This window comes from Struthio camelus, chromosome 12 (genome assembly GCF_040807025.1).
Source record: "Struthio camelus isolate bStrCam1 chromosome 12, bStrCam1.hap1, whole genome shotgun sequence".
Taxonomy (NCBI): domain Eukaryota; kingdom Metazoa; phylum Chordata; class Aves; order Struthioniformes; family Struthionidae; genus Struthio; species Struthio camelus.
The window spans coordinates 10,682,076-10,694,783 of record NC_090953.1 but is presented as its reverse complement, the minus strand read 5'-3'; the positions used below and the strand labels follow the sequence as shown (position 1 = coordinate 10,694,783).

General features: G+C 44.7%; 2 protein-coding genes across 7 annotated transcripts in view; both read right to left on the bottom strand.

Annotated features, from left to right (window-relative positions):
• The window catches only part of LOC104148395 (inactive cell surface hyaluronidase CEMIP2), a 60,384-nt gene that overhangs the window by 7,361 nt on the left and 40,315 nt on the right, over positions 1-12,708 (bottom strand). For 3 of the 5 annotated variants that reach the window (XR_011143812.1, XM_068959008.1, XM_068959009.1), the window contains 2 exons: positions 2,816-2,998; positions 257-479 (listed from right to left, as the gene is read on the bottom strand). Coding sequence is in view for 2 of the 5 variants with exons in the window: in XM_068959008.1 (XP_068815109.1) it covers positions 257-479; positions 2,816-2,998 (406 nt within the window). In the remaining 3 variants the exon portion in view is untranslated. Of the gene's footprint in view, positions 1-256; positions 480-1,969; positions 2,225-2,815; positions 2,999-12,708 lie in introns of those variants that run through there. The other 2 variants (XR_011143813.1, XR_011143811.1) reach the window with 1 other exon arrangement.
• Positions 1-12,708, bottom strand: part of CEMIP (cell migration inducing hyaluronidase 1) — a 122,737-nt gene that overhangs the window by 73,418 nt on the left and 36,611 nt on the right. The gene's annotated exons all lie outside the window — the stretch shown is intronic.

Here is a 12,708-nt window from a genome sequence, read left to right as displayed (position 1 = left end):
AAGTTACCAAGCTGAACATGAATTTCAGCTATTTTGCCTGGCTATAAAATTGGTACGAGCCTGAAACAATTCTACAGGGTTTACACCCTCTACACCCTTCCCTCTACGTTACGTGATGCTGGTCAGGCTCACAAGCAAGTGGGAGTTCCCTAAGACCTCCATGAACACGAGGAAATGAATTGACTTTATGCAGACGCACATACGGTGCACAACCTAGATGCTGCTTGACGCAGCAAAGCAAGCTCCCAGGCGGTACCTGAGGGGCCCCGCAGGCCCTGCACGGCCCGGCCAGCCGCTGCGACACGGGGCGCCGGGGAGCTGCCTGCCGGCCGCTACGCTCCGGGAACGGGTTTGGGGCACAGCGCCAGGAGTCCCCCGCTGACATCTCTGCCACGATTTTAACACGTTCGCAGCCTTGCTCAGAGCAATAGCTGTGTCCTTCTCGAGCTTCGTGGGCTTGCAGGTGAACAAACAGGTACCTACAAACAAGAGCGTATGGAGGGATCAAAGCTGCTGTGTGTTTAGAGGCAAACCTGACCAGGGCAGGGTCTGCACTTGCTAAATTGCATTAACCCTCCCATTTCCCAGCATCACAGCGTAACTCCGTCTTACAGTTGTGTAGCGCAGCACTCGAGGAAGCTGTGCTTGCAAAAGGAGCCCTGGGAGGATGCAGGGAGAGCTCCCCTCTCCTCCTGGCACGCCAACACCAGCGGCGCTTGCTGTGTGCCCCGTGCGCGCCTGGATGCCCAAGTCAGCCACCTTGGCCGGGCCAGCTCGGCCAGGGGCTGTCCCCACCCCACGCTGTCACCAAAGCACGGGAGCACCCTGCTACAGCTGGGCCTTGGTGCTCACCGTTTCACGCAAAGGGAGACCGACTCGCCTGGGAACATCAGCATCTCCCAACGTGGCGCTGCACCGGATGGTCCTGTCGCGCAGGCACAGCCTAGCCCTAAGCATGCACGACAAACGCTCACAGGCAGCCAGATCCTCTGGCCTTTCGAGTTCATTTTTTCTAGCTGTTTAAGCTGTTTTCGGTTCTGTCCAATTTGTAATTCAGGCCAAGGAAATTACATAAACAGCTCAGCTCGGCTTCGGGATCAAAAAGATGCCTGAGCTTTAAAGACATTTTTCTTTCTTTTCCTTTTAAAAATAAATATTTGTTTCTATTTTCTGGAAGCCAGAATGAGTAAGCTTGGTTCCTCACCAAGGACCCAGCACGTGGGGTTAAATAAAGAAGGGGAAACATCCCACTTATTATGAAATCACATCTAAAAAACAACAACAGGAAAAGAAAAAAAAGCCAATCTCCTAACTTCTATCCCCTGAAAGGCTAAAAAAAGCAATGCTGAATTAAACAAAGAAGCAAAAGGCTGATGCTGCCAGATTTAAGCTAGGTTAGCCTAGCACATATCTGCACATACCAGGTCCAGATGGCTGCTGGCAGTTCATGGCTCTGCCCCCGCAGCCCCACGCATGTAACTCTTTTCCCCGCTCTTCACTAGTAAACAACCTGGTTACAGAATTTGGGTGACATTTTATTTCCAAAAAAAAAAAGGGGGGGGGATTAATTAGCAAACTGTTGTTTCACAATTCGTATCATGAGAGAGACTTGCCTATCACGAAGGCCTGGTGAGCAAGGAAGGCATTCCGGGATTGGATTGCTCATTTGTTATGACTGACTGAATAAATATACCCCGCCTTATTTTAAAATCTGGCATTTGTGGATTGATTTCCGAAGGAGCTGTTTAGTTAGGTAAAGCATCATGAGACCCATGGTTAAACCACAAAAACACTTTTTTCCTCCCCAACTATTTCAGCTGACCGAGAAACACAGTTTCGTAATATGTTTTTTCAACCAAAGGTGTTCTAGATTCTGTCAAGGGTAGCATTACTATTACTCATTTTTGGTACTGTGCTGCATCTAGAGTTCCCAGTGATAAGCCCCAAAGATAGGTAAATAACTAGATACCTAAATAAACGCACATTCGCTCCTCTGAAAAGCTGAGGATAAAGCGAGTCGGCACCAGCTGCAGCCCCGCTGCATGCTCACGTCTCCTGCAACGGGCAAATCTGGCCGGGAGGAGGCTTTGGCCCTGCTCGAAGGTGGTGACACAGGTCCCATGGGAGAACGGAGGGCAGAGTACTTGAGCAACCTGACTCCCGCTGACTTGCACGCAGTCACACACCGCGATAGTGCATTCGGGGCTTAATGCAGTTGTGGCACCTACCAGAGACCCATACAGGGGATTTGGGGACAGAAGTGGATCTTTTCTACCCCAAGAATTTCCTTAAATATTACTTGAGGGGCAACTGGTGCATGTTCTCTGGGACTCACTTTAGGACTTCAAAATAAGAGATGCACTAAGATACTGTCCTTTTTTTAAACAAATTCTTTTTAGAGTCTTAATTTAAAAAGTCTATTTTCAATATGAAGCAGCTGAAATTTCCCAAACTATCTCCATGTTGGAGTCATGAGAGGGCTCTTTGTCATGGTCCTTTGGGATGAATGGATTTTACTGAATATTTAAATCACACCTACAACTCCAGCAATGTGAACACCAGCAGCCGAGATGCCTCAAAAGCAGAGGAAGCCGGCAGGAAAAAAGACATTTTCTTAACAGCAATGCAAGGCACTGCTCAGTGGTACAGAGGTAGACCTAAACCAGAGGCTCCAGTCTGCAACTGCATTTTGGTCTGAAATCCAGTGAGAGGAGCATGTGAGATGGCCACACCAAATTTTAACTAGGAGAGAGGGAGAGGAGGTGCTGGGGCAGACGAGGAGGATCCCCAGCGCTGGCTGCATGGCTCCACTCACCCTGATGCCCGGTTGAAGTAGAAGACCCTCTCACTGGTGCCTCTGAGAGCGCCGTCCTGGGAGGCAGCCGCCGTGTAGTGCTTTACGCTGTGCACTGTCCCTGTCCGCCGCTGGTAGACATCCGCCACCACGTGGAAAATGGCTTCCCGGGGATAACAGAGGGCAATATGCAGCCAGTCTCCTCTGTCAGAGGAAAAGGGGAGGCAGAGGGAAAGAGAAAAAAACACTTGAGAGCCTGCAAACAGGAGAGATGGTCTTTAGCCATGAGTTTAATCATCAGGGGAAAAACAAAGAAATGCCCTTTGAGGTTCTCCTCCTCCTTAAAAGAAAAAAAAAAGTCTCAAAGCCAAAGAAAAGCAGTGTTTTATTTTCTTTGTCTGGAAACAACAGCTGCTTATTACGAGACACGTGATCCAGAGACCCTAACTGACCTCGGAGGACTCCGAGTCAGGTGCCAGGACTGCTTAAATCTGGAGACTTTCTCGCCGGTCCCCTAAGGCTGAGGCATGACTAGCTGCATATCCACGACCATCTCCTGCGGCACCCTGGGCTTGTTTCAGTGCATCCAGAGCTGCTGCAGGAGAGGGAATCAGGATCCAGCAGATATTTCACCAGGGGCACAGATTCAGGAATTATAGAGTAATCTCTGACTTGAACTAGAGCCACGATTTAGAGAGACCTGCTTCCTCCACTTTACAGCAAAGTTTATTATTATGGTTTCCATTAAAATCTGTCTCTCCTCCACTCTCTCTTCAACATTGGTTTAGAATAACTAAGACCAAAGTTAAAAGGTCTTTTAACTTTTGTCTACCACAATTTCGGCATGCATGTTTGCATCAGCTGAACAATTGCCCCTATGGCTTTCCTTTACCCTCTCATTTGCGTTACCACCCTCGCCGAGATGAAAAACGGCTCCAGACTATAAAGCTACGTTACAAGGAGCAGAGACAAAGATGTTGATATGGTGCAATTTCAACACCGATGGGAAGGATCTTCCACAAAATCCTGACGCCTTGTCCTTCCTATGTGAGGCACTCTGCCAGGAGAGCGCTCCCTATGGCTACCAAACAAAGCAGAAAGCCACAGGAAGGTTACCCTTGGAAACAAAACTTGAATACTAAGATAATTAGTTTAATTATTTTTTTCTTTTCAGCCTCTGAAGTGGCTCAGTGTGCCCCATGCAGGTATCTGAACCTGTGGCTAACCTTCCTTACATTACCAAAAGCCATCCAGGCTTTAAATGTACCCTTTTAATTACCTAGTTTCCTGGTTAAAATATGAGAATATAAATTTGGTGTAGAGATAGACAAACAAAACTTCCATCGGCTGTCTTTCTGGGTCCTACAAGGCTATGGGAGACAAGGTTTCTCCAAAGGCTCCACTGAAATGACCCATCATCCATCCTCGCACAGGGAGCAACGAAAGGGGGGGAAATCCCTTGATTTGGAGACATCTGGGAGCCTACATGCCTAGACCTCTACTTTGCATTATGCATGAACAGCACAAGAGCAAAGCTCTCTCTGTCTTCTTCTGTTTTTCTCATTAAAACAAAAGAAAACAATATCTACAGAATGGAAGAGGGGACAGGCTGTTCTAGAATAATAAATCAAAGCTGTCCAAAGACCCATCGGCTTAAGCCAAATACTGCCCTCTAGATTTTTTAAGCAACTCCAGCTGTGTCATAACACAGGACAGCTAGAAACGGATATATTTTCAGATGATTTGGCCTCTGACTAGAGGAAATGAAAGAAATGCACCGGAGCCATGTTTGTAGAATATTTTTAGGACAGAGTCCCAGGACATTCAGCTGTTTCATAAGGGTGATTTGCAGTGCGTTAGCACATTTCATCTCCTGAAGACACTGTCACAAAAAGACCTCGTCATCTCCCTCAAACGCTGGGAACCAACTTCAGCACAGCGTTACGCGGACTGGCACCTCCCCAGGGAACACGATAGGCAGTAGAAAAGAAAATTGTAGGATGAAGAAAAAAAGCGTTAAAAAACCACAGCTGTGACTGTCTTGAGTTGCTGGGCGCTTGGGAATATGATTGCTAGAGCCTATTGTGCATGTGAGCAGACTGAGTGAAATACTGAAATAAATTATATCAAGAAGAGAAGAGCAAATGAAAAGCACCTACTTTGGAGTTTGTGGAGGAAGAGATGGGAACAAGCACCTTCCCACAACAAAGGGTTTGGAAGGGGAAGTCAGATAAGAAGGTATTAGCAGTTATCCTTTACATAAAGACAGAAAAGAATAAGGTGATTGTTTTCTCCCTAACTTAGCAGTATTAAACAGCTTCCTGTTTAATTCTTTACTTCAGTTTTGTTTCTTCAGCTTCTGCAGAAGCCGTTGTAAACCCTCTGCCATATACCTGGTGGTGCTGCTGAACTGGGCTCCGCTATATCTAGGAAAAGCAAAGCAAGAAGCAATAGGTCTACTGAGAGATGGTCTGCAGGACTCTGCCTGGCATCTGGCAACCAGATAGGGCTCAGTTGTCTTTTTTCCAGTCATTGCCAAAACCAAAGGAGAAACGCAACCTCAGGCTAGGAGCTGTAATCAGGCATGGAAGGTTTGACGACTGCGTTCAAAGGGGAACAGAAGTACGCGTGCCTTCCTCGGCCGCTGCGCTGGCCTCAGAGGACCTTCTGGCTGGATCTCAGGTGCAGAAAGTCTCTCTTTTTCTGAGATTGGTCAATTAACTGTGGCTCCTCCTTTATTTCTGTACTTAAACCTCTCCGTTCTGTCTTCTCTTCCACCTGCTCCTTTGGGGTGAATATTTGCAGACAGAGAAAGAAAAATTTAACCTATCCTAAATGCCTCGTAAGTACAGAAGTCCATGTCCTGCCGCTTTGAGTGCCAGCATAATGTCACTTGGGATCTTCATGGGTGGCTGGGGGACTTAGGAACACAAGTTGCACTACCTGTCACTTTTGGAGGCATCTCTATTTTCAAGAAGAAAAAACATTGAATTCATAATATATCCCAAACTATGAATTCAGAGTAATTTCACACCCTTACCTGAGTCCCCTGGGAGCATCTGTAGCTTTACCTTCTCTTATGCTCAAAGACTAGCACAAACAAAAGGGGAAAATCATTAAAAACACAAGGGGCAGGAGCCACACTAAGCAACATACAAAATACCGTCAAATGTAGCAATAACCAAGACTTTTCTTTCTTTCATTCTCAGGCATTGCTTGGAAAAAAACCAAAAATACGCTCAGGTGAAACTTTTGAAATAGCTGTCACCTAAAGTGAAAGTCATATTTGCATGTATAGAAAACTAATGAATTGTTTAACATGTTTTTATCCCAAAATGAAGTAAGTGTATTCACAATCTTTTCTAGTGATAAAAGTTCAGCTTATTTTAGACATAAGGAATATGTTTCTTTCATTTTTTTCTTGTTTGCTTTTAATCAGGCCAGTATTTTCCTGTGTGTTTTTACCAAAAAGACTGGCATTTGAGGAAGCAAAACTAAATATATGCTAGCACAAAGTCACTGTTCAACAAGTCGTACCAGTTTCAAATACCACTGAAAATGTTAAAGGGTCTGCTGAAATCAGCCTGTATCAAACCTGACACTTCTGCCCCTCTGTTACTGTCATTCAGCAATCCACAGAGTGTGTTCCATGTATTTTCATGAACTTATTTAGCCTGTTTTTTTCCTTTTGGAGATGACTGGGTGAAACAAACCCAAGAACCCATTCCTTTTTCACCAGGATATTGACATTTGCAGTTCCGGCTCCTTCAGGTGAAGCAAAAATACCAAACAAAATATTAAAAAAGTATCCTTGTGTTTTGGTAGTGACCAATCTTCCTGGGATAACTGAAAGCGAAAAAAAAGGAAGAGGGGAAAGAGAAAAAAGCAGGCAAGAGGTTTCCTGTGCTTGGACATATGACAGATACATGTCTGCACGTACACACCTACCTATGTCATTTATAGTTCTCAAAACAACCCCTTTGGTTAAACCCCAAACTTCCAAAAGCAAAGACGTGCAAAGAAAGGTGATGAAGGCAAAGGAGGAAAGGAGACTCCTGTGAGTGGTGGGATCTGAAGTGAGTCACACAACTTGGCAATGGGATCTGGCTACAGTAAACCTAGCAAGAGCATGTGTCTGGGACTCCTCTCTCCAGGGAGAGGACCAGTAAACACTAGTTAAATATTGTGAATGTGTCCCTTGACTGTCTAGGATGGAGCATCAACCCTGGGAAAATGGGCATGATCTGGTGCTGGGGTTGCTGGTTATACTGGACAGCTATCCTAGCTGTGTTTTAGCCAAAGGAACTTCTAAGCTGATGAATATTATTCTAGAAAACAACTCCCACCACGTTTGTTGACATGGTGCGTCACGTAGCTGATGACCATGGAAGTGCAGAGTCCAAATCCTGATCTCACTGATGAAAATCTGGGGTAAGTCAGTGAGGGAATGCAGCAGGGTACAACTGAAAAATTACTTATTTTTTCCTTGGGCTTGAAAAAACAAGAGACTCTCACCCAGTGAGTCAGTTTCCCCCAACTGTTATTACTCCTATTTAAAAACAATTGCTCTGATGTTTTGGTCAGACCTATGTGGGTCGATTTTTTCAAAGGGAATGAGACAACTGAGAATTTGAAGCTTTCCCTTTCATAAAATGGGAAGCAAGCATAAGTCCTCATGTGCAGCTTCTGTAAGTTTGTCTCTCACAGACCGAAATTTGTACTTCAAAAGGCAAAAAAAGCAAAGGTCACCATACAGCCTCCAGCCTGTGCCAAGACAAATCACAAATGGTCACTGCTCCACGCTCTCAAGGAGAACACAGCTGTGATTTTTCCTCTCCAAAAACATCTCTCAATCTCAGGAGAATGTGCCCCATGCCAGGCAGAATCTCCTCTGGCACAAAACTCTCATTCAACAAGCCACCTCTGGCCAAACCAGCATCCCTGTTCGACCTGGGGAAAAAGGAGTGGGAAATACCTACACGTCCCACTGCTGCTGAGACGGCACAAATGGCTGCAAGGAGCCAGGATCACGTCCTCGCCACCCTCTCCCGATCCAAGCCCTGTTCCTTGAGTCCCCATTTCCCACCAGCTCGCCGGCGCTGTCACTCACTCCTGCTCTTTTGCTACATGGCTTTTTAAGGTTCTGCCTTCAACTCAAGTCCATTAAACACATCCAAACTCCAGCGATGACAAATACAGCTACTGGGCAAACATCCAACAATTTTCTTCTAGGACCTTATTATTCAGGCTAGGCGCTTCTGGAAGACAGCTTGCTATAGGGCTGGTAACAAGTTAGGTATGCGTTTAGCTAACTACAGTTGTGTGTATTGAGATTGAAATGCCTTTCCTAAATATTACCACTTTGGATATGTCAGATGGTAAAAAATTTAAAAATGTAGCCCATTTTAAATATGCCTCCTTAGGCAAAGGGAACGATTTTGGCTTTCTGAAGTTCAACAAATTATATAACAGCTCCTGCCCCGAGGTACACTCCTACCGATCCTCATGAAACCAAGTTCTCAGTCAGGCAGCACTGGGCTCACAGACAATTGAATTCAAGCAAAAATAAGAACTTCCTGTATTTAAACACAGCATATCATCTTATCTTCTCTGATTTTCTTTCCCACTCTACACGCTTTCTTGAACGAATCGCACAACAATTCTATTTATCGCTTTTTTTAACGAGTTCCCAAGCGCTATCTCGCTGGCTATTGTATGCATTTTCCTGTTGATGTACCTCAGACACACGCATCAGGTCAGGAGAGGCTGGTGGCCTGGATGAGCCCAGAGCCCCGGTTCCTGGGTCAGGAGAAGGGTGAACCCAAATTAAAACCTGCAGGTTTCATGGGCTGGGCTTGGAAGGGACAAGCGGAGGGGTCTGCCTTGGACACCTGGCACCTGTTTGGTGCTTGGATTGCTCTAATTCATCCGTGAAATGATCTGCTCAGTGTGGACCTCCATCCTCAGAGTCACCTTGTTAATCGTGTCCCTGCCGCCGGGCGAGCCATGAGCGTACGCCATGGTGAGCAGAGGGCAGCGAGGGCTGCAGATGCAAAGAGGCAAAGACAGGTTTTTTTAGGATCACTCAAACACAGAAATATCAGCCCCCCTTTTGGCCTGGCCATACTAAAACGGTGCAAACTGCAAGCTAGTGTTCTGGCAAATGTTTTAGCTTTGCTCCCGTTTTTAAAATGTCTTGTGGCTTTCATCCACTGATACCTGTGGGTCAAAGGGTATTTAAAAAGACAGAAGGGAGTGTAAATATATCTGCTGGCTTCTGTGGTGGCTGGATGATTAATTTTGAATTAGAGATGCTATGTGGGGGGCAAACTATGCAACCCAAGTAGACCTTACTTGTTATTATGGAAATAGAGTTGGTGATACTAATACTACACCTCGATCTAGAGGATCTAGTTCAGAACACCTGAACATATGAAAAACAAGAAAGTAGTCCCAGACTTAAACTGTGTGCCGCACATCGAAAAACTAATTTCACTTTCCTATGCATTTATCAATCTGGGAAGCAAGGGCAAAAGCTCAGGTAGTAATTAAGCTGAAAAAGAAACAATTTAGGAAATAGCCATAAACTGGGTGAGTCTACAACAAGCACATTCTAGCCTTGTCTTGTTATCTTTGTTTTCCTCCAGACCTTATCACTGCTAAAGAATTTAATCACAAAAATGACAAGTAGGTGGAAGCATGAATCAGACTGGCATTGGAGAAAAGTCATAGGAAAAACACCCACCTACACAGCCCTGAAAAAGACAAATATAACCAGTCCCCAGGCATTTCAGTGTGGAAGTGGGGTATATAGGTTGGTTGCCTGCACTGAAACCTCCACCTCTGGATGAACGTGGGTCACAACATCCTGCAGGTTTCATACTGCCAAGCATCTGAAGGCCCCACTATTTTTTACGCTAGATACAAACTCATTCCAGACTCTTGAATTTTCAGATAATTAAGATCATTTTCTCGTGTATATGACAACAAGCCCTAGCGCAGACCGCAGTCTAGCAAACATAGGAATGCAGTGCAACTGTGCCTGTCCCCCCACAAATGCAGTACCACGCGGAAAGGCTGAACTCGTGCCCGAGTGCAAACACGGACATCTGCTCTTTCATTTGCTTTTGACGAGAAATTTGGCCAACCTCTGCCATAAAATCTTTGGAAAAGCTCTTGTAAGGATCCAACTCCTGCAACAGGGCACAAAACAACAACAATAATACAAGCTTCACTGCGTGCCTGGTGCTTCTCCAGGTGAAGCTAAGAGGGGGCTGAAGACTAAACCTGGGGAAGGCCGCCCGGCACTTTCCCTCGGAGCCAGCGTCTGTTGGGAGAGCCGGAGCGCAAAGGGAAGTGCCTGCTCGTAGGACTGTGACACCTGAGCTGCAGAGAACACCCTTCTTTCTGTGACTAGCCATTCAGATATACCCTGCAATTCTGTTGACACACAGCAGAGCGCTCTAATAAGGGAAAATGCTTCCGTCTGAGCCTTAATAGACCAAGCATACAGATATTTGTCTGCACTCATAAAACACAAGGAAAGTTTAATCTAATTGCCACTGTTTTTCAGGCCATTTGCTCAATGCGATTTATTACACAATCCTTCAGATATGTGCTTTGAGAAGATTTAATTCTTATCTTTAGATCTCCTGATAACACAAATAAGCCTGACTGATTTCCTGGACTACCCTGTGCCTTTGATAATAGTATTTACCTTAGCTTCTTCTGCAATTAGAAAATTTGCACACACACACACACACAGCGGCTAGATATTCAACTGAAGGATTTAATTTCTGACTTCACTCACTGTATAAAGTGCCAATCTTTGCACTGCTTTCCAGCACCTGAAAGGACACATTTCCTTGCAACCAAATAATGTTTTCCATGCTCTCCTCCTGGCTTACCAGCCCCTCTCCCCCCTCATAACAAGACAGGCACTTTCTCCGGGCCTTTGTGCTTCAGGAAGGCAATAGTAATTTTAAGCAAAGCCCTTAATCTGATTTTAAAGATAATCCCCATTCTTCCGTGAAGCACAAAACCCAAGAAAACACAGAAACAGCTCTGAGGGGGCGGAAACTGCTCCAACAAAGAGATGAAGCCAATGGTGGAGAGGTCCGAGGTCCCCGTTCACGAAGCTTTTGCGCACACTTTGTGCCCACTGAGAACAATCTTCAGGAGGTTTGGGCTAGTTCTGGCACAAGCTTTATTCCTGGTAATTAAAATTCCAGCCAGCACTCGCCTTCTGTTCACTTATCAAAATCTTCAGAAGCTGCTTGTCCTGTGTTAACTCTTTCAAGAAGCATCAACAGCAGGCCGCCTTCTCTTCCGCACAACGAAACTCCTTGCCATTAGACAATCCTATCCATAGCTAAAGAAAGGCATTCTTTCTGAGCCAACTACATCCCCCAATAGACTGAAACCACAACCTGCAGGTCTCAGACATGCCTTTAAATTTGCTCATCAGTCAGCTAGTGGCACAGCTACCACAACAAATGCAAACAAGTATTTTTCTTATTTTCTTATTTTTCTTATTTTCTTATTTTTCTTATTTTCTTATTTTTCTTATTTTCTTATTTTTCTTATTTTCTTATTTTTCTTATTTTCCTTATTGGAAGGGAGGTTGGACTGCATTAGAGAGCTTGCTCACATGTGAGCTTGCACTGCACAGCTGCAGCTAGCAGCAAGTGGAGATACAGTAATTTTGCTTGGTTTAATTACATATTTTGAGAAGTAAAGAAACTAAAGAGGGAAGGTTTGGGGTTTTTTGGGTCCCTTTCCCAATTACTCTAAACTTGATTTGAATCACTCCACTGAAGGCACATGTACTGCAGCAACCCTTTAGGTGCCCACGGATAGAAAGAAAAGGATCTGCTCAGTGACTGTGCTGTGACTGGTGTCCTCATTCACCCGGTAAATGTGCCCAAGCAGTGCCTCTGAACGCAACGTACTGGACTCACAGCTGGCTCAAATCGGCAGCGCGGCCAATTCTGGCTGAACAACATGCATTCATCCCAATGGGGCTCCTGCCCACCGGAGGAACCCTGCTCTTCCAACCTTTTAAACAGAAACTGGAATTACCTCCACTGGGTTTTTTTACAGCACTTCAGAGGCAGAGAAAGTGTTAAACATCATACAAATATTCAGCATCAATACTATGCCTGACCTCCAAAGAAATTCAAATCCTGGTACACGTCTCCTTGTCAAATTCCTTTTTTCCCCTCTGACCTTCTTCTGGCCAGCACAGAACAGTCAGTCCAGAAACACGAGGGCTGTCTCACTGAGAAAGCAATGTCCTGGATATATCTAGCCGTCAGTTTACAATGACAAGATTAAAAATAGTTTAATTGTTCAATAAAGCTATATCTGAAATTATTAATCCTAGAATACTGTTATTCAAGCTCATCAGATAAGTTTGGTTTGCATCAAATTTTTTGCGCAGAAGTTACTATGTTAACAGATCATTTTTTGGCAGATTATTCAGTATTTTGGAATAGAAAAGAACAAATAAAGCATAGAGCCACTTGAGGCAGGTAAACTCTTCCCTCATTTTTTAACTCTGACTGCTTCGGGCTCTACAATTTGAGGTTTCTTCCATTCCAAAAGTGGTTGGAACACAATGTTTATTAAAGTTCATATATGGAACTGCTTAGGCAGGAACTTGTTTTTCTTCAAACTCTTAAATCTTCTTTTTCACCTCAGTTGCTGTACCCTTCCATGGGAACCACTTTTGCCCATGTTTTCATATGCTGTCTGGACATTTCATCACTACCATTGCATCACCTTAAGTCTCGCAGTAGTTAGCATCCAGTGCACTCAACTTTAGAGAGTTGCAACAAGTTTCATTCTCAATTATTTCTTAGCAAGATGCTTTTAAACGAAATGAAGCAAAACTGTGGTTTTCTCCCGCTACA